The sequence below is a fragment of the Salmo salar genome, chromosome ssa20, assembly GCF_905237065.1.
Source record: "Salmo salar chromosome ssa20, Ssal_v3.1, whole genome shotgun sequence".
NCBI lineage: Eukaryota > Metazoa > Chordata > Actinopteri > Salmoniformes > Salmonidae > Salmo > Salmo salar.
The window spans coordinates 28379357-28406053 of NC_059461.1; the positions used below are offsets into that span (position 1 = coordinate 28379357).

The 26697-nt window shown below is 43.6% G+C and overlaps 1 protein-coding gene across 2 annotated transcripts in view; it reads right to left on the minus strand.

Moving 5' to 3' along the window:
- gas2l1 (growth arrest-specific 2 like 1) overlaps positions 1 to 24511 on the minus strand; it is a 54610-nt gene extending 30099 nt beyond the window's left edge. The window contains exons 1-2 of one of the 2 annotated variants that reach the window (XM_014161224.2): positions 23844 to 24511; positions 21909 to 22875 (exon numbers count right to left, since the gene is read on the minus strand). In XM_014161224.2, coding sequence (XP_014016699.2) covers positions 21909 to 22592 — 684 coding nt within the window. In that variant the 5' untranslated portion in view covers positions 22593 to 22875; positions 23844 to 24511. Of the gene's footprint in view, positions 1 to 21908; positions 23212 to 23843 lie in introns of those variants that run through there. The other variant, XM_014161223.2, reaches the window with a different exon arrangement.
- Positions 24512 to 26697: the final 2186 nt, after the last annotated feature.

The window sequence follows — 26697 nt, forward strand, 5'->3', positions numbered from 1 at the left end:
TTCTATCCAAATCTACTAATGATATGCATATCCTACCTTCTGGGCCTGAGTAGCAGGCAGTTTACTACGGGCATGCTTTTCATCCAGACATCAAAATACTGCCCCCTACCCAAGAGAGGTTAAAACTGTAACTGTAGACAGTAAACACATGCTGGAAGTTACACAGAATTTTCACAATGTTCAAGTTTGCACTCAGCAGACCTGAAATTTGCTCAGTGCCAAAAAACATTAGAGGGAACATTGGTTGCAGGTTATAACTGGCCACCGGTGGAGCTGTGCTCAGTGCTGAAAGTGGTGAATGGCTCATTTTCCAGATTATGGTTTATTCAGGAGATTAGGGAGATTTTTTTTCTTCCTAAAATAGCTATCTTTATTCCTCATACTAATTAAAGTGATGGTGGAATCAGTGCTAAGTCTACACATCTCACCTGCCTCCAAAGGAATACATGCTAAATCATTATCATTAGTCTCCCAGTCTTCCCGCTCTCTCTACTGTAGTCTCTTTCCAGTTTTCGTTCTCCCACTCTCCTTCTCCATTTGCCAGTCTATCAGTCCCTCTTCATCTCATTCTATCATTCGTCCTCAGTCTCTCACCGAGTCTCTCTTTCTTTCTCAAAGTCGTTTTCACTAGGTAGACAAGCCCTCTTTGGAAAACCCCCATCCAGTGACTTAATAGAAATATCAACCAGGTTACAGACACACACAGCCTTACAGTTTTTGCTTTTTTCCTTATTTTGTACAGCCTTTGTACAGCCTTTCAACTGTCTCTCCTTACTGCACCAGACAACACCTCCCATAACCCCTTTGGGCTTGTTTGCCTTCAGAGAAGGAGAAGAGGTTAGTAAGTTGAGAGTTGTAAATATACAGTGAACATAACAACCCTGTTACAAAAAGATCATTCAAAGACACATGGTCTAAGACATTCCTCACTGTACTTGTTAACTCAATCAATGACACCATTGAGCTTTTTTGGTTAAATATTAGTTAACATAATTTAATATACATTTCTGTGACAGCTGTGTTTTAGCAAAATCAAAAACGAACCTTGTACAACACAACAAGCTCAAAGATTCACTAAAACACACACTGTACACACACAAAAGTGTAAGATATTGAACAGTGCTAGGGGACATAAGGTCACACAGGAAGCATGCGGAAATGGAACTGGAGTGATGTGTGACAGCTAGTGGATGAATTATGGAGATGAATTATGGAAAGAGAGAGAGAAAAAGAGAGAAAGAGAAAAAAAAGAGACCGAGAGAAAGAGAGAAAACCAATGCCCTACATCTGCAGCAAGAATCAGACAGCCCCACAGTACACCCCTATACTATGAAGGAATTCTGTAATCATCTCAAGCTGGAGAATGTTCATTATCTGGAGGGATGTTACGTAAACACAACAATCTGCTTTGTTCAGTCATGAACAACTAGAGAAAGTGTTGTGAAATTCAGATTAATTAGTGTTCCCTGGTTTGCCTTCGAACAGGGAGTATTTGCAGGATATATTTCCCCCCTTTGATAATTGAGTCCACACACCATATCTGTGGTTTCTTATACTCCGCCTCCAACAGAGATTGAGGTAATCGACTCTTTATTGCCTTCCTTCCTGTCCTACATAGGGACGGAGGAAAGCGCAAGGTAGGCCATGGAGGAGATAAGGTGAGGGGTGAGGCTCGTCCAACCCCCAGAGACACACCATAGACATACGTAATTGGGACACAGAGGAAATGGGAGTGGGGGTGAGAGAGTGATTTGTGTATGTCAAAGTTCACTCTTCGGGTAATATTTTCAACAGTTTGGAATGTAGCAGTTATTGGCATGTGAAAGGAACTTTGACAGTTAATGACTGTCTAGCTGAGTTTTTAAATAAGAGCAATTGATTGTTCCTTTAGCCAGAAAGCTTTGCTATGGTTTGGTACATTGTGATTGACCACAGACGTGCTAATCTGCTTTTGCTTGCTTGCTTTTTATGTTCAATAAAGGGATGACTGTGATGACTGTGTCCAGCCTCAACAACAATCCAACTGAGTGATGTAACACCTTACACCATGGGATTTTATGTTTCAGGCATTTTCAGGGTTTGATTTCTGGCCCAGAAAGATAAAATCCTCGTGGAAATGGGAGAGTGAATAGATTATCTAACATAATGAGCAGCTCTGTAATAAATGACATAAAAAAGAAGAACAGGAGGGACATTGTGTTAATCTGCTTCCTGCTGGGGGTCTCTAGAAATGACTGGACATGTCCCAACACAAACCATACAATCAGATGAGTAATGGAATCTTCTTCGAGTTGAATCTAGGCCACAGGGGGTTCTTGGCAGGGAGGAGCATATTTGGAACTTCAGGGAGGATTACTCTTTTAGCCTCTCACGTAACTCTGGACTAAAAACACTGGACACAGAAACCATAACTTCTTATGCAATCCCCTTTCCTCAAAAGACAAACAGTTGTGAGTGCAATCAAAGTACATTTAATTGGCCTTCTCAGCCAGCCATTTTTCTCCAATTGAGCCTAAATTATGCTGGACAGGTTAAGAAAAAAATGTGCTCATCTAAATAGAAAGGAATAACCAAATGTTTGTGTTTACGGTGACGAAAGTGTGCTGTTGAACCAATACCCGGGGGGAAGCAGCACTGTTGGAGTGATCATGTACACCAAAAGGCTCCTCAACAGCTTCTACCACCAAGCCATAAGACTGCTGAACAATTCATAAAATTGCCACCGGACAATTTACATTGACCTCCCCTCCCTTTTGTACACTGCTGCTACTCGCTGTTCGTTTATTATCTATGCATAGTCACTTCGCCCCCACCTACATGTACAGATTACCTCAACTAGCCTGTACCCCTGCACACTGACTCGGTACCGGTGCCCCCTGTATATAGCCTCATTATTCTTATTCTTATTGTGTTACTTTTTATTTTAGTCAACTTGATAAATATTTTCTTCTTGAACTGCACTGTTGGTTAAGGGCTTGTAAGTAAGCATTTCACGGTAAAGTCTACACTTGTTGTACTCGGCGCATGTGACAATAAAGTTTGATTTGATGTGGGTTCACTATTCCCTACTGTATGCTACACCAACAGACTAGACCAGCTGAGGATGGTGAGAACAGGGACTAAAAATGTCAACTAAAACCAAGAACATTTAGTTTGGGACTATGGAAAGAATGGCAACGCTGTTACTTAAAAATGAAGTGTACAATTATAATTGTATTTATTTAGCTTCTTGGTTGATGCTGCAACCTTTATAAAAGCGATCACTCACAACAATAAACAGCTCTGTATTTTAGTAAGGTGAATTGTATTAGTAATGTTGCTTAAGGGGGACGGCCTACCTAGAATTTCAAGATAGTTTTTCCGGAAAAACTATCTTTTGACCACATGCCAGCCCTTCTGCTTAGCGCTGTGTGACAAAATAAAAAACAAGTGTCTGGGGGAGGGGTTGAAACCAGCCGTGATAACAACACTGCACTGCCTCCATCTTAACACATCACATTGCCATGCAGAGGACACAGTGACAGACCTAGTATTACTGTATGTAACTGGATACTTTACAATTCAAACAGAAAAATGTTTATTCCTTCTTTATTCCTTGTGCAGAAATAGGAATGTGTATCTGACTTTAGGAGAAACTGACAATTTCAGAAACAGGGTTGGAGTAATTTCCAGTTCAAAATCAAATAAAGGAGGGATGCTTGAACTGGTTAGTTGTTCTGATCACCATCGAGGAGCCAGACCACTCTAATCTCAGTCCATAGCTTACTATGGAACAGTGCTTTATTATTTTGTCATCAGACTAGACTGTTGTCTGTTGTCAGCCAATGTTATACGAGTGACTGGCAATAGAAAGTGATTGGTGATTCTGACAGTCTACACCTGAGACTCCAGGCAAGGCTCAGCTGGGGGAGGTGCATCAAAACAAGACTACTCACCCAAACAAAAACACAGTTTCAACTGTAAATGTATATAAACACTAAAATATTGACATTTAACCAACACCAATCTGTGATGTCAGCTCTTTGGTCTGTGTCCTGTCACATGATGGAGAGCAGAAGAGACAGAGGTCTGTTCTGTATTAGAGTCAGCTGAACGAATAAATCACCATAAAATGATAAAACACTTCGGGCCCAGTCAGTCTGCACACTGATCTCATGTAGAAAAGTATCCCAAGAAGTGTGTGTGTGTGTGTGTGTGTGTGACGCTGCAAACAGAAACAGAGACATGCTCTCCCAGCAAAGCCCATGAGCCTGACACACTGCAAGCCATGATGACCTACTTTTCCTCTTTCTCACCCTCCCTCCATCTTTCCCTGTGTGTAAAATTCATTAGTCGGGTGTAGCAGAGTGTACAGTAAAGACACTCCAGGCATACTATCTGTTGTTGTGTTTCTCCCTGTTTTCTGAATGCATGAACTGTACAATAAGTGGTCATACAGCAGCCCCCTCCCCCCAGTGCCTGCTCCTCTTCCTGTGTCTACTCCCAGGGCCCATCAGACCATCTCAGTGTGAGATGACCGCCATAGATTACAGCGTTGGCATCACTGGAAGTCTCTTCCCTTCTCCTCTCCCCTGCCACCAACAAAGCATACTGTTTGTTGCCTTATCGTCTCCAAGGGAAGAAGTTGGGGGATGGGGGCTGTGGGGGGTAATTCAGTGTTTATGAAATAAACCAGAGGCCGAGTGTTGAAGCCTGAGGGTGAGGAGTAGAGACAAACAATTTTGCGGAAACAACGAGAGAGAGAGAGATGGAGGGAGAAAGAAGCACAAAGGCATCCTTTTAAAACACAGGCAGAGCTCCCAGCGTCTGCCATTATTGTCCTTGAGGGTGAATGCTGGCCAGCAAAATGTATGTGTCGGTATGTGTGTGTAAAACCTGAATGTAGTAAGTGAATGTGCACCCCTAAGGTCTAAGGGCACTAAACTACTTCTATATATACTCTCATATTTGTTTTACTGGTACCGGGCTACCTTCAGATGAGTCTTGTGGGTGTCCGAGAACAAATAAAACGACATGTAGCTTACTATCGATGGTGGCTCATATTAGTGTGTAGCCCAAACTGTTTGGACGCTGCAGACAGAAGTTGGCAGATCGGCTGTACCGACTTCAGTCCCGTGACGCTTGTGGGGGTCGTAGAGCAAAACGGAAAACACCATCATGTTGGTGATGTTTCCATACAGGGGTCATATTAGTTTGTAGGCTAAACCGTTGAGAAGCTACCAACGTTTTCATGAGAAAACCAATTTTCAGGATGTCCCCTGGTCTGACAAACATCGATGTAGCTCTGCCACCTTCCACCGTAGATGTGGAAGGCTGACATCGGATTGAGACGCAGCCTATGCAAAAAATAGATTTCTATATTCAGATTTTGACGGTCATTTTTTTTATTATGCTAATTTGATTTACGCAGGGACCGTTTTAATGGCTGAGTAAGTGCATTAGTGGCCAAGTATGTTTTATGTATGTGTTATTGTATATGAGCCTGTATTAGAGTTCTATGTTGGCCAATAACTCCAGGGCCAAAGTGCTTTCCAAGCCCACAGCTGAGAGAACAACACACTGCAGGTAGGCCTGTGACGGTAATTGAATAACTGTGTAACTGACAGTTATGAAAATAAAATAACTGTCAAAACCGTTTAAATAGGCCTACATTCATTTTAGGATTTTTATTTGATTAACTTTCTTTTCATGTAGATTACATTTACCTAATAGTGGGAGTGTTTACTAATGATTATAAGAAATTGTTTCGCTAACTTAATCTGTCTATTAAACGTGCTACATCTCCTCTTCAAAGTGTTCTTTGATGCAGGAACAGCTAATCTGCTAGATAGATGTGCAGGGGTGTAGAGCGCTATAGGCTAAGGCACTTCAGTAAAAAAAAAAATGAATGTGTGGACTTTCTTTTATACAAATGCACATTTTCATTGCTTGCTAGTAAATAAATAAATAGGTATTTAAAAAAGGTTTGGACTATTCATTAATTATTCAACAGCAGTTGACAAGTTTGTTATGGCTCTGAGGCTAATGTTATGTCAAATGGACAATGCCCCAATCCTCTCCAACCTGGCATGGTATAATTTGATACTGAATCTTTTCTTAATTTATAGACTAATCAATGCTAATCAGGCACTGTCCTGGTCGATATGCCACCCTAGGCAAGACAAAAAAAAATGACATCCTCCTATCCCTGCAAAGTAGAATGAATAGCCTAGGCTGTGTTAGCCCGCAATGCAATTTTATGAATGCCCATGTGGTAGCCTACCTTTTGAAAAACAGGCTATTTACCGTCAATCCCTGCCATTTGGTTACATTCATTTCTGTTAATGCATGTATTAAAGTGGATAAATAGCCTCTACCATCCGTTCAATTAGCGAACTGGATGAGCTCTGTTCGAGACTATCCAATCAACGTGATCTGAAAAACTGTAACATCCTGTTTCTCAGAGTCGTGGCTTAAATATTACTCCGTTTTTTCTATATATCGGCAGGCAGGACAAAACCGCAGTGTCGGGGAAGCTCAGGGGAGGAGCTGTTGTTAACAACAGTTGGTGCGTGATCGCTAACATTAAGCAAACCTTGAGCTTCTGCTCGCCTGAGTTAGAATACCTCATGATTCTATACTATTTACCAAGAGCGTTTCATCTATATTTTTCGTAGCTGTCTGTTTACCACCAGAAACTGATATTTGCAGTAAAACCGCACTCAACATGCTGTATAGGTCCATAAGCAAACAAGTGGTGACTTAATGCAGGAAAACTGAAATCCGTTTTACCTCATTTCTACCAGCATGTCACCTGTGCACCAAGAGGTGAAAGCTCTAGATCACCTTTACTCTACACACAGAGATGCATACAAAGCTCTCCCTCACCCTCGACTTGGCAAATATGACCATAACTCCATCTTCCGGATTCCTGCTTACAAGCATGAACTCAAACAGGAAGTACCAGTGATGCGCTCAATACGGAAGTGGTCCGATTAAGCGCTTGCTAAGCTACAGAACTATTTCGCTAGCACAGACTGGAACATGCTCCGGAATTCAGCCCATGGCATTGAGGAGTTTACCACATCAGTCACCAGCTACATTAATAAGTGCATTGACGACATTGACCATATATACATATCCCAACCAGAAGCCATGGAATACAAACAACATCTGCACTGAGCTAAAAGATAGAGCTGCAGCTTTCAAGGAGCGGGACACTAATCCGGATGCTTATGAGAAATCCTGCTATGCCCTTAGACAAACCATCAAACAGGCAAAGCGTCAATACAGGACCAAGATCGAATCCTACTACACCGGCCCTGATGCTCGTCGGATGTGGCAGGGCTTGCAAACTATCATGGATTACAAAGGGAAACCCAGCACTGAGTTGTCCAGGGACGCAAGCCTACCAGACGAGCTAAATACCATCAATGCCCGCTTCGAGGCAAGCAACACTGAACCATGCATGAGAGCACCAGCTCTTCCGGATGAATGTGTGATCAGGCTCTCCGTAGCCGATGTGAGTAAGACCTTTAAACAGGTTAACATTCACAAGGCCGCAGGGCCAGACGGATTACCAGGACGTGTAGTCAGAGAATGCGCTGACCAGCTGGCAAGTGTCTTCACTGACATTTTCAACCTCTCCCTGACTCAGTCTGTAATACCTAAATGTTTCAAGCAGACCACCATAGTCTCTGTGCCCAAGAACACCAGCGTAACCTGTCTAAATGGACTATCGCCCTGTAGCACTCACATCTGAAGCCATGAAATGCTTTGAAAAAGACTGGTCATGGCTCACATCATCATCATTCCAGACACCCTGGACCCACTCCAATTCGTATACCATTCCAACAGATCCACAGACGGAATCTCGATTGCACTCCACACTGTCCTTTCCCAGCTTGACAAAAGGAACACCTACGTGAGAATGCTGTTCATTGATTACTGCTCAGCGGTCAACGCCATAGTGCCCTCCAAGCTAATCACTAAACTAAGGACCTGGGATTAAAAACCTCCCTCTACAACTGGATCATGGACTTCTTGATGGGCCGTCACCAGGTACTATGGGCTAGCAAACAACAAATCCCCCACGCTAACTCTCAACACAGGAGCCCCTCAGGGGTGCCTGCTTAGTCCCCTGCTGTACTCCCAGTTCACCCACTATTGTGTGGACGTGCATGACTCCAACACCATCATTAAGTTTGCAGACGACACGATAGTGTTAGGCCTGATCACCAATGAGAAAGTCTACACTGAGGTCAGAGACCTGGCAGTGTGGTGCCAGGACAACAACCTCTCCCTCAATGCAATGTCAGCAAGACAAAGGAGCTGATAGTGAACTACAGGAAACGGAGGGCCGAGCACGCATCCATCCATATCGACAGGGCTGTAATGGAGCAGGTTGAGAGCTTCAAGTTCCTCGGTGTCCACCTCACTAAGGAATTATCATGGTCCACGTCACTAAGGAATTATCATGGTCCACACACACACACACCAACACAGTCGTAAAGAGGACACGACAACACCTCTTCCCCCTCACGAGGCTGAAAAGATTTGGCATGGGCGCTCAGATCCTCAAAAAGTTCTACAGCTGCACCATTGAGAGCATCTTGACTAGCTGCATCACCGCTTGGTGTGGCAACTGCTTGGCATCCAACTGCAAGGTGCTACAGAGTGCGTGAGGCCCAGCACATCACTGGGGCCTAGCTCCCTGCCATCCAGGACCTCTATACCAGGTGGTGTCAGAGGAAGACCCTAACAATTGTCAAAGACTCCAGCCACCCAAGTCATAGACTGTTCCCTTTGCTACCGCACGGCAAGCGGTACCGATGCACCAAGTCTGAAACCAACAGGACCCTGAACAGCTTCTACCCCCAAGCCATAAGACTGCTAAATAGTTAGTTAAATAGTTAGCCTGGGTAGCTATTGGTTATCTGATTTGACCCTTTTTGCAATAACTCTTTTGACTCATCAAATGCGCTGCTGTTACTTTTAATGTCTATCCTGTTGCCTAGTCACTTTATCCCTATCTATATATACACATACATCATCTACTTCAATTACCTTGTACCCCTGCACATCGACTCGGTACTGGTACACCGTGTACAGTGCCATGAAAAAGGATATGCCCCCTTTGTGATTTTCTCTATTTTTGCATATTTTTGATACTGAACGTTATCCGATCTTCAACCAAAACCTAATATTAGATAAAGGAAATCTGAGTTTACAAACAACAACAAAAATATACTTATTTTATTTATTTAATTAACAAAGTTATGCAACACCCAATTCCCCTGTTTGAAAAACGAATTGCCCCCTTACACTCAATAACTGGTTGTGCCACCTTTAGCTGCAATGACTCCAACCAAATGCATGAACTGCTTGTTTCAAGTCCTGCCACAACATCTCAATTGGGATTAGGTTTGGACTTTGACTAGGCCATTCCAATACTTCAAATGTGTTGCTTTTTATCCATTTTCATGTAGACTTAATTGTGCGTTTTGGATCATTGTCTTGCTGCATGACCCTTCTGCGCTTCAGCTCAGACGGATTGCCTGACATTCTCCTGTAGAATTCTCTGATACAGAGCAGAATTCATGGTTCCTTCTATTAAGGCAAGTCGATCAGGTCCTGAGGCAGCAAAGCATCCCCAAACCATCACTTTACCACCACCATGCTTGACCGTTGGTATGAGGTTCTTACTGTGGAATGCAGTGTTTGGTTTTCGCCAGGCATAATGGGACCCATGTCGTCCAAAAAGTTGACTCAGGTTTGCCAAAAAGTACCTGGAAGCACCTGGATTATCATTAAGACTCTTAGAAGAATGTTCTATGGACAGATGAGTCAAAATTTGAACTTTTTGGACGACATAGGTCCCATTATTCCTGATGGGGACAGCTATGCTATAATATGAAGACGAAAATGACAATCATTAAAATAGAAACAAATACATGCAACATGTCCATAGCCTATTTATCAGTGACGCTGAAACAGGAAAGGGCCTTCCACAAACTGTCTAGAATGTCATTGTATGCTGTAGCATTAAGATCTCCCCTCACTGGAACTAAGGGGCCTAGACCGAACCATAAAAAACAGCCCCAGACCAATATTCCTCCTCCACCAAACTTTACAGTTGGCACTATGCATTGGGGCAGGTAGCGTTCCCCTGGCATCCGCCAAACCCAGATCTGACCATCAGATGGTGAAGCGTGACCCATCATCCCAGAAAACGCATTTCCACTGCTCCAGAGTCCATTGGCGGCAAGCTTTACACCACTCCAGCCGACATTTGTCATTGCGCATGGTGATCTTAGGCTTGTGCGTGCCTGCTTGGCCATGGAAACCCATTTCATTAAGCTCCCGACGTAGTTCCTGTGCTGACATTGCTTCCAGAGGCGGTTTGGAACTCAGTAGTAAGTGTTGCAACCGAGGACAGACCATTTTTACGCATTACGCACTTCAGCACTTCCCGTTCTGTGAGCTTGTGAGGCCTACCACTTCGCGGCTGAGCCGTTGTTGCTCCTAGACATATTCACTTCACAATAACAGCACTTACAATTGACCGGAGCAGCTCTAGCAGGGCAGAAATTTGACGAACTGACTTGTTGGAAAGGTGGCATCCTGAGTTCTTCAGTAAGGCCATTCTACTGCCAATGTTTGTCTATGGAGATTGCATGGCTGTGTGCTCTATTTTATACACCTGTCAGCAACGGTGTGGCTGAAATAGCCAAATCCACAAATTGGAAGGGGTGTCCACATACTTTGTATATATAGTGTATCTTTACTTTTACTTAAGTATGACAATTGGGTACTTTTTCCACCACAAAGGGGAGGGTCAGCACAAAAAAATATGGGGGTGGGGGAGGGTGATGCACAACAGGGGGACCCAAGGCCACCCCCACTCACCAGAGTCATCATAATCACACTCTGACCACCAACAGAGGGAGGAAAAGAGAGACGTGTCATGGGTACATCAAATACAGCCTACAATAGGTCACAGTGCTACACAGTGTTGGACTTTAACAATGTTACCAGGATTAGAAGAGTCTGTTGTGTCCTATCTCTACAATCTCCCCCTAGTAGCCTCCAGTAGCTCCTCCTCCTCACAGCTCTCTGTTTCTCAGAGTTGGCCTCGTCCCATCTCCCTCTGGTCCGGTCTCAGCCGGCTGTCCGTCAGCCCCACCTCATCCCCCACCCCCTTCATTGGAACTAAGGGGCTTAGCCCGGATCATGAAAAACAGTCCCCGACCATTATTCTTCGTCCACCAAACTTGACAGTTGGCACTACGCATTCGGGCAGGTAGCATTCTCCTGGCATCCGCCAAAACCTGATTTGTCCGTCTGACTGCCAGATGGTGAAGTGTGAATAATCACTCCAGAGAATGCTTTTCCACTGCTCCAGAGTCCAATGGCGGCGAGCTTTACACGACTCCAGCCGACGCTTGGCATTGCGCATGGTGATCTTAGGCTTGTGTGTGGCTGCTTGGCAATGGAAACTCATGTCATGAAGCTCCCAACAAACAGTTATTGTGCTGACGTTGCTTCCAGAGGCACTTTTGTATATACAGCACCAGTCAAAAGTTTGGACACACCTACTCATTCAAGGGTTTTTCTTTATTTTTACCATCTTCTACATTGTAGAATAATAGTGAAGACATCAACATCATGAAATAACATATGGAATCATGTAGTAAAAAAAAAAGTGTCAAACAAATCAAAATATATTTTATATCTGAGATTCTTCAAAGTAGCCACTCTTTGCCTTGATGACAGCTTTGCATTCTCTCAACCAGCTTCATGAGGTAGTCACATGGAATGCTCTTCCAACAGTCTTGAAGGAGTTCCACATATGCTGAGCACTTGTTGGCTGCTTTTTCTTCACTCTGCTTTTCCAACTCATCCCAAACAGTCTCAATTGGGTTGAGGTCGGGTGATTGTGGAGGCCAGGTCATCTGATGCAGCACTCCATCACCCTCCTTCTTGGTCAAATAGCCGTTACACAGCTTGGACGTGTGTTTTGGGTCATTGTCCTGTTAAAAAACAAATTATAGTCCCACTAAGCGCAAACCAGATGGGATGGCATATCACTGCAGAATGTTGTGGTAGCCATGCTGGTTAAGTATGCCTTGAATTCTAAATAAATCACAGATAGTTTCACCAGCAAAGCACCCCCACACCATCACACCTCCATGCTACACAGTGGGAACCACACATGCGGAGATCAGCCATTCACCTACTCTGCATCTCACAAAGACACGGCAGTTGGAACCAAAAATCTCAAATTTGGATTGCCCACCGGCCTAATGTCCATTGCTCGTGTTTCTTTGCCCAAGCACGTCTCTTCTTATTGGTGTCCTTTAGTAGTGGTTTCTTTGCAGAAATTCGACCATGAAGGCCTGATTCACCCAGTCTCTTCTGAACAGTTGATGTTGCGATGTGTCAGTTACTTGAACACTGTGAGTTGCAATCTGAGATGCAGTTAATTGCCGAATTCTGAAGCTGGTCACTCTAATTTCTATTTATTTATTTTATTTAACTAGGCAAGTCAATTAAGAACAAATTCGTATTTACAATGATGGCCTACCCCCGGCCATTCCCGGACCATGCTGGGCCAATTGTGCGCCGCCCTATGGGACTCCCAATCACGGCCGAAAGTGACACAGACTGGATTCGAACCAGGGACTGTAGTAAAACCTCTTGCAAGGAGATGCTGTGCCTTAGACCGCTGCATCACTCAATGAACTTATCCTCTGCAGCAAAGGTAACTCTGGGTCTAGGAAAGAAATTCCACAAGGCACACCTGTTAATTGAAATGCATTCCAGGTGACTACCTCATGAAGTTGGTTGAGAGAATGCCAAGAGTATGCAAAGCTGTCAGCAAGGCAAAGGATGGCTACTTTGAAGAATTTCAAATATAAAATATATTTTGATTTCTTTAACACTTTTTTGGTTACTACATGATTCCATGTGTTATTTCATAGCTGTGATGTCTTCACTATTATTCTACAATGTAAAAAATTGTCTAAATAAAGAAAAACCTTGGAATGAGTAGGTGTCCCCAAACTTTTTACTGGTACTGTATAGTGTATTTTTATTTTGACCCATTAATGTTGTGTCAATACGAAAATGCGACTGATCCTCTCCAACTTTGCCTTTCTTCATATGTTGATTAAGTAATAACCTGAATAATAATGAAATGCCATGATAATAAGGAAGTGTAATGGCTCGTTTCAAATAGGTTTTATTAAGAAGCATATCCATGTAAACAAGTGTACAAACAGAATTGTGACGTCCGTTTTGTTTTGCTTGACTGCACTGATCCACTGACATCCACATCCAGGCAAGAAGCAACTTCCCAAGGAATGATCATCGTTTTCATCAAATTAAGCCTGGATTGTTCTAAGGTAGTTAAGCCTAAGAGCTAGCTATGGTTCAGCTAAACGTCAGCATTCAGCTAACAGCCAGCACTGACCAAGATCAGCCGGAGAGCACACATTACACCGGTTACAATGTCTCTGCACTGGCTGCCTGTGAGTTTTAGAATACATTTGAAAGATTCTTCTATTGATTTTTAAAATCAACCCACGATTGTGCACCCCAAATACATGTCAGACATACTTTTAAGTTCCGTACCCAGTAGGTCCTTCAGGTCCTCTAGCATTGAGTTTTTGTAATTTTTTTTACCTCTTTTTCCTCCCCAATTTTGTCTCATCGCTGCAACTCCCCAACGGGCGAAGGTCGAGTCATGCGTCTGAGACATGACCCGCCAAACCGCGCTTCTTAAAACCTGCCCGCTTAACCCAGAAGCTAGCCGCACCAATGTGTCGGAGGAAACATGGTTCAACTGACGACCGAAGTCAGCCTGCAGGCGCCCAGCCCGCCACAAGGAGATGCTAGAGCGTGATGAGACAAGTAAAGCCCCCCTGACCAAACCCTCCCCTTACCCAGACCTAGCTGGGCCAATTGTGAGCCTACCTATGGGACCCCAGGTCACGGCCGGTTGTGACACAGCCTGGGATCGAACCCGGGTCTGTAGTGACGCCTCAAGCACTGCGTTGCAGTGCCTTAGACCGCTGCGACTCTCGGGAGTCCCAGCACTGATCTTTTAACTATCCCAAAGCCTAGTTATTATGCCCCGAGCCTCTGGAATAGCCTGCCAAAGAACCTGAGGGGGTTGAAACTTTCTCTTAAAAGAGATCTTCAAATATATTTGTAGCTTTGCATTTCCTTAGGGTGCTTTTTAGTCATTCAGTTGTCATTCAATATTTTTTTTAAATCTTATGTTTGCTCTGTAGTAAATATTTCAGCTTTTATTTTCATAGTTTTTCCTGTAAAGCACATTACGTTGCATTCCATGTCTGAAATGTGCTGTAAAAATAAACCTTGATTTGATGTGAGAAAGATGCAGAAATGATTTGGTTTATATAACGTTACCTAGCTATGTAGCCAGAAATACTTTTGAGGGGATGAGAAACACCATTGGAACCGTAATTACGCCCAATGTTTATGTTTCCCATGCGTCATCAATGGGCCGTGCGTTGCATTCTGGGTGATTCTGGGACAAGGAGAGCGCTCCTTCAACGACTGAGTGTAAGTCATTTGGGTGCTAGATCAAAAACCCAACATCAGCATAAACTTTGTTAAGTACAACATTACAAAACTTTTCAAAGATGTGAGATAATTAACTTCTCAGTAATATCGTATAACTTTGGAATCGTGACATTATGTTCTTTCAAGGAAAATAGACAGGTTTATCACCTCATATACTCGGAGTTTGAGAAGGGATTGCGTGATGATTAGTTTAGCAACCGCGTGACAACGCGACAGTCTGCTGGGTGGGCGGTTATACGTTTCTCCATTCATTGCCCAATGGGATTCCTATCACCTCCTTTCTCTAACATCTCTGGTGTAGACTAGTTATATTATAATATGAATGACTGCATGATAACGTTACTGTACTTTTATATTCGTATGGGAGGGGTAAACGTTCATTATTGATATGCTAACGTAACGTGATCATGAAGCGTGTTGTTAGCTAGCTAGCAGGCGTTAGCTGTGTATTGTGCTGAGGTCTATAAAGCACTAAAGTTAATAGACACTAAAAAGTATGCAGGTCCAGACAACTTAGATCCCTACCTCTTAAAGATAGCAGCTGGTATTAATACTGAACCTGTGGTTCACATTTTCAACTTGGGTCTCTTATTTTCAACTTGAGTCTCTTGACCAATTCCATACCCAGCATTTGGAAATCAGCTTATGTCCTCCCACTGCTAAAGGGTGGAGATCCCTCAGATGCTAATAACTATCGTCCAATGTCCAAACTCCCTACCCTGGCCAAAGTTTATGAATCCCTAGTGAACTCACAGTTAGAAAAGGTCTTAATTGAAAAGAAAATACTGAGCAGGGTTCAGTCTGGCTTTAGATCGGGGCACAGCACCACAACTGCAGTTATGGCAGTGGAAAATTACAAATGCACTTCATGAAAAGCAACATTGTGCTGCTCTGTTTGTTGATTTATCAAAAGGCATTTGATTCAGTTGACCATGAATTGCTGCTAGTTAGACTCCGTAACATTGGTCTCAGTGAATGGGCAGTAAATTGGTTTAGGGACTATATACTGACAATCACAAGTCTAGCTTTCTTAAGATTAATAGAGGTGTGCCCCAGGGTTCCATTTTAGCTCCTGTGTTCTCAATGTGTATTAATGATTTGGGAAATGGGATGCAACCAGCAAAGCTGCATCTATATGCAGATGATACAGTAATATATTGATGTGCTCCTCCTCTGGTTCAGGCTGTTGAAGAGCTCCAGACTGCTTTTCAGTCACTGCAGGTCTCCCTTTATGGTCTCAAACCTTTACCAGACCTAGCACTCAGCCAGAGAAGGTTAGCATTGTCACATCTGGCTGCTTATCCATTAAAAAGTGTCATCCTACAAATACCTAGGTACATGGTTGGATGACAAATCCTTTAAAGTTCATATGGATAATCTTGTGAGGAAGCCTAAATTGAAATTGGGGTTTTATTTTTGTAATAAGGCTTGCTTCCCGCTTATGGCTAGAAAGAAGCTGGCTGTTCAGGATACTTTTCTCTCTGTAATTGATAATGGTGACTTGTTGTATATGCATGCAGCCTCCTCCATCTTACAGAGACTGGACTCTGTTTATCATGCATCCTTGCACTTTATTACAAATGTCAAGTCACTCACCCACCATTGCACCTTGTAGCAAATGGTAGATTGTGCCTTGCTTTCATGCGCATATAAAGTTACATTGTATGTGTCCAAAAACACTAAGACAGTTGTGAAGAGGGCACTACAAAACCTATTCCCCCTAAGGAGACTGAAAAGATTTGGCATGGGGCCTCTGATCCTCAACAGGTTCTACAGCTGCACCATCGAGCGCATCCTGACTGGTTGCATCACTGCCTGGTATGGCAACTGCTCGGCCTCCGACCGCAAGGCACTAAAGAGGGTAGTGCGTATGGCCCAGTACATCACTGGGGCCAAGCTTCCTTCCATCCAGGACCTCTATACCTGGCGGTGTCACCCTAGTCATAGATTGTTCTCTCTGCTACCACACAGCAAGCGGTACCGGAGCGCTAAGTCTAGGTCCAAAAGGCTTCTAAACAGCTTCTACCCCCAAGCCATAAGACTTCTGAACAGCTAATCAAAGGGCTACCCAGACCCCTCTTTTACACTGCTGCTACTCTGTTTATAATTTATGCATAGTCACTAACTACATGTACATATTACCTAAATTAACCGGTGCCCCCGCACATTGACTATGTACCGGTACCCCCTGTATATAGCCTTACTTATTATTTTACTGCTGCGGTTTAATTATTTGTTACTTTTATTTTCTATTTTCCTGTTGTATTTGGCGCATGTGACATACAATTTGATTTGATTAATCTACAAAGCCCTTTTGGGTAAACTCCCTCTTTACCTCTGTAGTCTGGTCTCCTTCACCACCAGCAGTTACCATACCCGGTCTGCTAGGTGATTGCTAGGAAATGTACAGTATTAGACAAGACTGCCTTCTCGTCTTGTGCACAAGACGCATGGAATAGTCTACAATCCATGCTTCATCTAGATATTAGTGCCACTGAATGAATGAATTTAAAATATTGATGGGAGACTAACGGAGTGTAAATGCTTTTTTTAGGCTGGATCATGTATGTTTTGATTCTGTAATGTATTGTTTGTTGCTGCCTTCTTGACCAGGTCTCCTTTGAAAAATGTCTCAATGGGCTTTTCCTGGTTAAATCCATTTTAAATAAAATAAAAAATGGTCAGCTAATTTAATGTGCACAGACAAGAAAATAAACCCTTTAATTGTCTGCACATGCTGGTGAATTGTGTTATTCAAGAGTGTAATATGGTTTGGTTGTATTATTCAATAGTGTAATATATTTTAGAAGAGAAGTTGCTTGGATTGATAAATAGTTTAATGTAATGGATGACAGTAAGCACATTCTGTTATCCACAGTTTGACAGAATGGCATCATAGGAGAGATCAGGAAACTATCCCTGGGCCAGACTCCTGCTGGCACTTGAACAGTTTAGGCCTAAGTCAGTTAACCCATAGAGCAAAGCTGATCACCAGGTTAGTGAACTCCTGTCCTTAGCCGTCTGGTGGTTAATTAATAGAGCAAGTTGAGTGTCATTGATTGATAATTGCTCATATGATAACCCTTTGAATCATTGTCAACAAGACAGACATTTAGCCAATAAAGTTAGTATAAAGAAGGCTTTCGGTTGTCATTAGTTACCCAAGCCAGTGATAAGTATGGCTAAACCCACCTATTTCTACAATCTCTTAAAATCTGATTTTAAACCTAACCACACCTATATCCCTTATTTTTCTTAATTTATGTTTTCAAGAATTTTTACAATAGACATTTTTGACTGTGGCAACTAGTGACAACCATTCAAAAATAGAGTTTTGATTATCACTGATTTGCCAAAAGACACTTCAAACCCAGGGGCTTGGAGCTTTAAATGAAAAGGAAAAAAGTATTTGATCCCCTGCTGATTTTACGTTTGCCCACTGACAAAGAAATGATCAGTCTATAATTTTAATGGAAGGTTTATTTGAACAGTGAGAGACAGAATAACAACAAAAAAATCCAGAAAAACGCATGTCAAAAATGTTATAAAATGATTTGCATTTTAATGAGGTAAATAAGTATTTGACCCCTCTGCAAAACATGACTTAGTACTTGGTGGCAAAACCCTTGTTGGCAATCACAGAGGTCAGACGTTTCTTGTAGTTGGCCACCAGGTTTACACACATCTCAGGAGGGATTTTGTCCCACTCCTCTGCAGATCTTCTCCAAGCCATTAAGGTTTCGAGGCTGACGTTTGGCAACTCGAACCTTCAGCTCTCCACAGATTTTCTATGGAATTAAGGTCTGGAGACTGGCTAGGCCACTCCAGGACCTTAATGTGCTTCTTCTTGAGCCACTCCTTTGTTGCCTTGGCCGTGTGTTTTGGGTCATTGTCATGCTGGAATACCCATCCACGACCCATTTTCAATGGCCTGGCTGAGGGAAGGAGGTTCTCACCCAAGATTTGACGGTACATGGCCCCGTCCATCGTCCCTTTGATGCGGTGAAGTTGTTCTGTCCCCTTAGCAGAAAAACCCCCATAAGCATAATGTCTCCTCCTCCAAACACGGCAAGTTGAGTTGATGCTAAAGAGCTCCATTTTGGTCTCATCTGACCACAACACTTTCACCCAGCTGTCCTCTGAATCATTCAGATGTTCATTGGCAAACTTCAGACAGATGTGCTTTCTTGAGCAGGGGGGCCTTGCAGGCGCTGCAGGATTTCAGTCCTTCACGGCGTAGTGTGTTACCAATTGTTTTCTTGGTGCCTATGGTCCCAGCTGCCTTGAGATCATTGACAAGATCCTCCCGTGTAGTTCTGGGCTGATTCCTCACCGTTCTCATGATCATTGCAACTCCACGAGGTGAGATCTTGCCTGGAGCCCCAGGCCGAGGGAGATTGACAGTTCTTTTGTGTTTCTTACATTTGCAAATAATTGCACCAACTGTTGTCACCTTCTCACCAAGCTGCTTGGCGATGGTCTTGTAGCCCATTCCAGCCTTGTGTAGGTCTACAATCTTGCCCCTGACATCCTTGGAGAGCTCTTTGGTCTTGGCCATGGTGGAGAGTTTGGAATCTGATTGATTGTTTCTGTGGACAGGTGTCATTTATACAGGTAACAAACTGAGATTAGCAGCACACCCTTTAAGAGTGTGCTCCTAATCTCAGCTCGTTACCTGTATAAAAGACACCTGGGAGCCAGAAATCTTTCTGATTGAGAGGGGGTCAAATACTTATTTCCCTCATTAAAATGCAAATCAATGTATAACATTTTTGACATGCGTTTTTCTGGATTCTTTTTGTTTGTTATTCTGTCTCTCACTGTTCAAATAAACCTACCATTAAAATTATAGACTGATCATTTCTTTGTCAGTGGGCAAACCTACAAAATCAGCAGGGGATCAAATACTTTTTTCCCCTCACTGTAAAAGACTTTCGAGAGAGAGACATGAAAGAGAGAGACGTAAAAGAAAGAGTGAGGGGGGAGAGAGAGAGGGGCGGGGCCAACCTCCTGACACGCCACAAGGCCAGCACAATGCAGGAAAACAGCCGTGGCTGCATGACTGACTGCTCTGCACACTGGAAACACGGCTGGAAACACGGCTGGAAACACGGCTGTGGACCAATGATAATATCACTAAGCCCTTCAACTTACTTTCTCTCCCTCATCTAATCACTCATGACGTTTCTAGTAATTACACAGAGACCAATCTCCTGGGAAGCATCTATATTGGAAATACAAGAGTACGGGAAGGCCGAGGCAAGTGCAATGCAGAGAATACCGGTGACTAAGGTTGTGGATGACACATGATGCCTTGCGGGTTAGTGGATACTCAGTGGCTGGCTTTGTTGACTGTTATTGGATCAAAACCCCTCCAGTTGTACAAAAGTAGGATTTCGGTTCATTTACTGGTCCATTTAGTCCGGATATGGGCCAGCATTGACTGGCCTGCCTCAATGCCACTATGATCCAGACAAGGTCAGTTCCAAAAGAGAAATCAAATACTGTATGAGCAGATCTATAGACCAAAAGGGATTTCAAAGAGCTGCAATAACTGGAACATGATGCTTTAGCACATTTACAGGATCACAGTGCAGTATAGTAATGCTATATTCTTGTACTATGCAGGACTGTAACTAATAATGCTGCTTTGGTGTGTTCCCCTTTCTGTGCCCTCCTGGTTTCTTACTGTGAGATCCTCATGTTGCTGATGCAGGCATTTTCCCTCCAGCATCCAGGCATTTTATTCAGGTAGACAGAGAGAGGCTTTCAGGGTAGCTGAAATGTATGAAGTTCACTCAGCGTGCACAGTGAGTCATACTGCCCCTTAGAAACTGGGACACAGCAAGTCAAGTGCATGTCCCTCACTATCCCTTAGTGGTGTGGGTGGGTGGGTGATGAGGTAAGACACCATGGTCTCACCCCCTTGCCTTCGCACATTCTCATTAGGAACATCAGCAGTCAACCAAGATTAAAGTTTGTAATAGTAATATCAGCGTATCCAGTTATGGTAGTGAGTGTATGTGGGCACTAGTACTAGATCAGGGGTTGGGTGCATAGTACCTCTGTACGCCCTCAGAAGCCAGTGTTCATGGTTGTGATCAAGCAATTAGTGCTTGGCCATGTGAGAAGGACTACAGAGAACCAAGTGGGCATGAGTATTGACTGCTGACTGTCTCTCCCTCTCTCTCTGTCTACCTCCCCCTCCTATCTGTGGGGTGAAAGGATGTCATTGTCCTCACTCTGCTCATCTGCACCAAAATATGAACTCCTCCACTCGTAACCCAAGCACGCGTTCCAGAAGCTAGCCCCTGTCTGCCTGCTAGTTTCTCTGTCTCTAACAATGCCTCTCATGCTCACACATGAGACTGGATATTGAGGTGTATAAGACTGCTTTGCAGCCCAGGGGGAAAACACTACACCCCATCTGCATGCAAATGGAAGAATCAAGTTATAAAGGGATAATAGATTGTGTATAACACTGATGTCAGAATGTGTCCATCTACCATAACATACCATACAGCTGCACTGTTCCACATGAACAAATAAGAAGCACATGAACAAATAAGAAGGAGCAGTAGCTCCCCTGATTGCCAACCACCTCATAGGGGCAGGGCTGAAGTGACATTTCCCTAGAGGAATCCTTAAAATGTCACTAGCTACCTACCTACATAACCTTTTAGAGCCTGTGTGCGAGAGAATGTGTGGATTAGGAGGCAAACACACAGTAAGGCAGCATGCACTCTAAACACACAGGAGAGCAGAGAGTCAACATATCAGAGAGATTAGTTTTTACGAAAGGGACCTCACTTCTGGCACAGTAATGTTTTTAACTCAGGGAGAGCATCCCTATAGGTCAGGACTGCATTCAACTGTTCCATGGGTTGCTTTTGCACCATGAAACAACATTGAATGTGTTTTTCTCTTGGACAAGGGCTGGGGATGTGTTGGTTCAGGAAATTTGATAAATTATTATTTTTGGTCAATATGGGAGAATGTATTTAAGAACGGTCTGCATCCTACATTTTAATTTTTAGTCATTTAACAGACACTCTTATCAAGAGCGACTTAAATGATCAATTAGGGTTAAGTGCCTTGCTCAAGGGCACGTCAGATTGTTCCCCTAGTCGGCTCAGGGATTTGAACCAGCGACCTTTCAGTTACTGGCCCAATGCTCTTAACAGCTAGGCATACTAAACACTTATGGAAATGTAATGTTATAGGAGGGCATTCTGTGCAGTCATTTATCCTTTCCTTTTCCCAAACTCAATTTTAGGTATATCAGTGAAACAATACACCTGAGAGGTGTTACTTACCAACTCGTCTAAGTTTCTCATGTCACACAGCACCCTCTGTTTCTGTTGCCAATGTGCATAGGGGGCAGGCTCGGGTTCATCCACCACGCTCTCTTTCCTAACGAAAGCCCTGCTTATTGGAAGCAGGCTTGGGTTGGGCTCCCCCAGGTTCTCCTGGTCCCGGATCTCCTCCTCGATCTCCTCCTCCAGCTGGATCAGCATCGGGGCCAGCATGCCGATCTTGGCGCCACGCCTCGCCACCTCCAGCAGGCACAGCACAAAGTTCTTCTCGTTGCATTTCTCCACTATGTCGTTGGTCTCGAACATGAGAACATCCTTGATCCACAGTTCCTGACGACACCAGCCGATGAAATTGGACACGTTGTCCCGAGCCAAAAACGAGCCAGGAACCACGTTTCTTGACTGAAAGACCACATCCTTGGTTGGCATCCTCAATGACTGTGCAGCCTCTGGGTACTCCTGTTGAAAGTCCAGCGCTGCGCGATTCACGTTGTTGGCATGCCGACAGAGGGCACAGCCAGTCTCCAGCCCTTCCATAAAGGTGTCCGCCGTTATATCCAGGTCATACAGCGTGTTAAACCACTCGGCCAGGTCCTCTTTCATGGCATACAGGTATTCCTCGCTGGACTTGAATGGCCGGATGCTTTTGGAAGCAGCAGACTGGATGTTACTCTGATCAGCCATATTGTCGGAATATGTATCAATGCAGGCTATTTAATAATTCCAGATTCTCATTCCATAAACACAGTCCAAACCCGTATGGAGCAGAGCAAATTAACCGCGTCGACGCACCCATGACAAGCGCGCATATACGGCATCTCAATCGAGGTCCTTGAAGGAATCCTTTGTATTGTTAAAGCATATTGACATCATGCTAGAAAACCGTGGCGCGTGGATGCGTTTCCGGATGTCTGCGTGATATCAGTTTCCTATAATGATAGCATCGCTATTTCAAACCGAACTCCAACTGCGGGGAGAGAGAGAAACCGGTATGGTTAGCTACAGATGGATACACACCCAATGCATAAAGCTTCCCGGTGCCCTAGATCCTACCCCGGTGAATATACAATGCGTTGCGATAGTCATGTTGCTGGTTTGCCTGGATGGTCCAAATCACTTCCTCGCAGTCTCCCTCAATAGAAAGACTCCACACTGACCAGTGGCAGGCTTCACAGTTCACTTGCCGAGTAACATCGTCCCCCGCTCTTTAATTGCACGGCCCATATTGCACCGCCTCCTGCTATAAACATGCTGACCGGCTCTAGCTTAGACAAGAGACAGGCAGAGCGATTCAGTGGCATATCCCATTATGAGGGATAAGCGCCGGTAGACTTAACCCTGTATCCACCGCTTGACAATAATATAGCATAGCCCAGGGTTTATACCACTGAAAAATGGTAGCCATTCTTTTTGAACGAAACACACCTATTGCGTAGGATATAGCCTTCAATTGCAGAGTTGACAATTGACGACCTGTCACACTGTAACATGCAGATGCGCATTAATAAGTCGGATATGATTGATGGCACATCACCTGTGGGCATTTAAGATCAAGCAGGTTGTTAGGCTACAAAGGCCTACATTATTACCTGCAGTAGCCTATAATAATGTCATATCAGTGTACTGATAAATGGGTGGAACGCATGTTTACATTAGGCTACAGCTATCATAACAGAAGATAAAGAACATAAGTGTTCGCATGGTGAGAAAAAACATGACATCGAGAATTAACGGACCACGGGTACGCGACCACCGTCTTTAAATGCACATCATAAGCAGTCAAAGAAAATACCATCATTATACTAGCTTGACAATAGGCTATTTCAATTGACACAATGACCACACTGTGGTTAATGTACATGACCAAGATTTACTAAATTATACAACTTAATTCTCATAAAGCAATGAATAGAAACATTTACATTCTTTACATACCTTTGACATGTCTGCATCTTCTGTCAAGGACGACGTTTGTCGAAAGAAACAAATCGAAACCATCCCCCAGAACAAGAGCTGTAATATTGCCTACACTTTGAACGAGTTCAAAAGTGTATCATTAATGACAACCTGGTCGTTTTAAAAGACACCCTCACCATCTGCTCTTAAACGTGTTTATGTCATTGCTAAAACACCAAATCACTTTCAACACCAGGACACCGGGCAAGAAAAAAAAGAGAGAGGGAGGCGAGTCTATTTCCTCCGGCTTGAAAAGGCAGACAAACTGCCAAGGCAACATTAATAGCATGTCATCAGGCAGCCTACGTCCGAAGACTGCATCAAATTCAGGCATGCCCATTTTACCATAGGACAATTTGGTCCAAATTAAGATCCAGATTACTCCAAAGGAAGCAGAAATTAATATTACAATGTAACGAGCAAGAAAAGTCTACAGTGTAGCCTTCACAGATGATCAACACTAACTCCACTTCAGTTTGCTGTGCCTTAGAGATCTTTGGCGGGAGGCGAAAGCAATTCTATTTAGGCAGATTGTGTTGGGCTAACTATTTTAGCTGTGGTTCATTATGTAGAATTGAAAGCTGAATGTAAAACTGGGTGAGGAGGAGAAAGCAGTGTAAAGGAAGTCCTCTCTACCAGAGATGTAATCCGTCCCTCAAACGAGCATGTGCATTCTGGGGAAATCAGTGAGATATATCTATTATACACACATGGACACCCCTTCAAATTAGCGGATTCGGGTTATTTTAACCACACCCGTTGCTGACAAGTGTATAAAATCGAGCACACAGCCATGCAATCTCTATAGACAAACATTGGCAGTAGAATGGCCTTACTGAAGAGCTCAGTGACTTTCAATGTGGCACAGTCATAGACAGATGCCACCTTTCCATCAAATCAGGTCATCAAATTTCTGCCATGCTAGAGCTCCCCCGGTCAACTGTACATGATTTTATTGTGAAGTGGAAACCTCTAGGAGAAACAACAGCTCAGCCTCGAAGTGGTAGGCCACATAAGCTCACAGAACAGGACCGCCGAGTGCTGAAGCGCGTAAAAATCATCTGTCCTCGGTTGCAACACTCACTACCGAGTTCAAAACTGCCTCTGGAAGCAACATCAGCACAATAACTGTTCGTTGGGAGCTTCATGAAATGGGTTTCCATGGCCAAGCAGCCGCACACAAGCCTAAGATCACCATGTGCAATGCCAAGCATCGGTTGAAGTGGTGTAAAGCTCATTCTCTGGAGTGATGAATCACGCTTCACCATCTCGCAGTCCGACAAACTAATTTGTTTTTGGGAGATGTGAGAACACCACTACCTGCCCCAATGCATAGTGCCAACTGTAAAGTTTGGTGGAGGAGGAATAATGGTCTGGGGCTGTTTTTCATGGTTTGGTCTAGGCCCCTTAGTTCAAGTGAAGGGAAATCAACGCTACAGCATACAATGACATTCTAGATAATTCTGTGCTTCCAACTTTGTGGTAATAGTTTGACAATGCCCCTGTGCACAAAGCAAGACCCATACAGAAATGGTTTATCGAGATTGGTGTGGAAGAACTTGACTAGCCTGCACAGAGCCTTGACCTCAACCCCATCGAGCACTTTTGGGATGAATTGGAACGCCGACTGCAAACCAGGCCTAATCGACCAACATCAGCGCCCGACCTCGATTAATGCGTGTGGCTGAATGGAAGCAAGTTCCTGCAGCAATGTTCCAACATCTAGTGGAAAGCCTTCCCAGAAGAGTGGAGGCCGTTATAGCAGTAAAGAAGGACCAACTCCATATTAATGCCCGTAATTTTGGAATGAGATGTTTGTCGAGCAGGTGTCCACATACTTTTGATCATGTAGTGTAATCCTCATGGGTCAGACAAAAAAAAGTTTGGTCACCTATAGTATTGGTCACTCTTTGTCAATATGAACTAAGCCTAGTAGTTACACTTTGATACCTAGCCTGTTTATATTCAAACTTCATTTTGGATTCCCACTGCTATTCCAGTTCACAGGCAGGGCCAGACAAGCACTGTCTGAAACAACAGCTGCACCATTCTTGTCTCTGCACATGCTGCTCTGCTGTTGTGTGATGATTTGAATTTCAGTATGGAAAAAGAAGGGCCTTGTTTTGATTTGAAAAATACAGTTGTTTCTTTAAGAGAGAGGGGGGGGTGGTGGAGGGAGGGAGGGAGGGAGAAAGAGACTGGTGGGATGAGATCATTTTCTGGGCCGGGATGAATCAGCTTTTCTGTGACACAGACAACTCACACACCGTGTTCAGTTCCCCAGCATGAGCAACTGGCTCCCAGTCATCAGAGAGAACTCTTGTCAGCTGTGACCGGACTTCACCCACACACAAAACACTGGGCTTTGCGCTTTAACTGGAAATTAGACATTTGAGAAGTTAGGGCTGGAGCATTTAAAGCGTTCATATTTCATTTGATAACCAGGACACAGTACAATGAATGCACCGTCTGTGATGTCAAATGTGATTTCAGGTATACAAACAGACTGGATTATAAAAGCAGACCCAACTTATTAAATTTAAACAAAGCTCAATTCATTCTCATTGGGAAGTGAACTGATTATCAAGTGCTCAGAGAATGTCTGGACATATGCTGAACAGATGCATTAAGAAATGTGGTATAAGTCACAGCCAGGGGAGGCTGACATGTGGTTAATAACATCCATTGCCTCTTGATTTGATTGAGATGTTTCTCAAAACGACGAAAATAACTTGCAAAGACGTCAACGCAATTCTGTAAAAAAGCAAACGCCTGAGGGCAGTCGGTCTATTCTCACCGGCAAATGTACAATTTAGTTCTGTCATTTTTGACC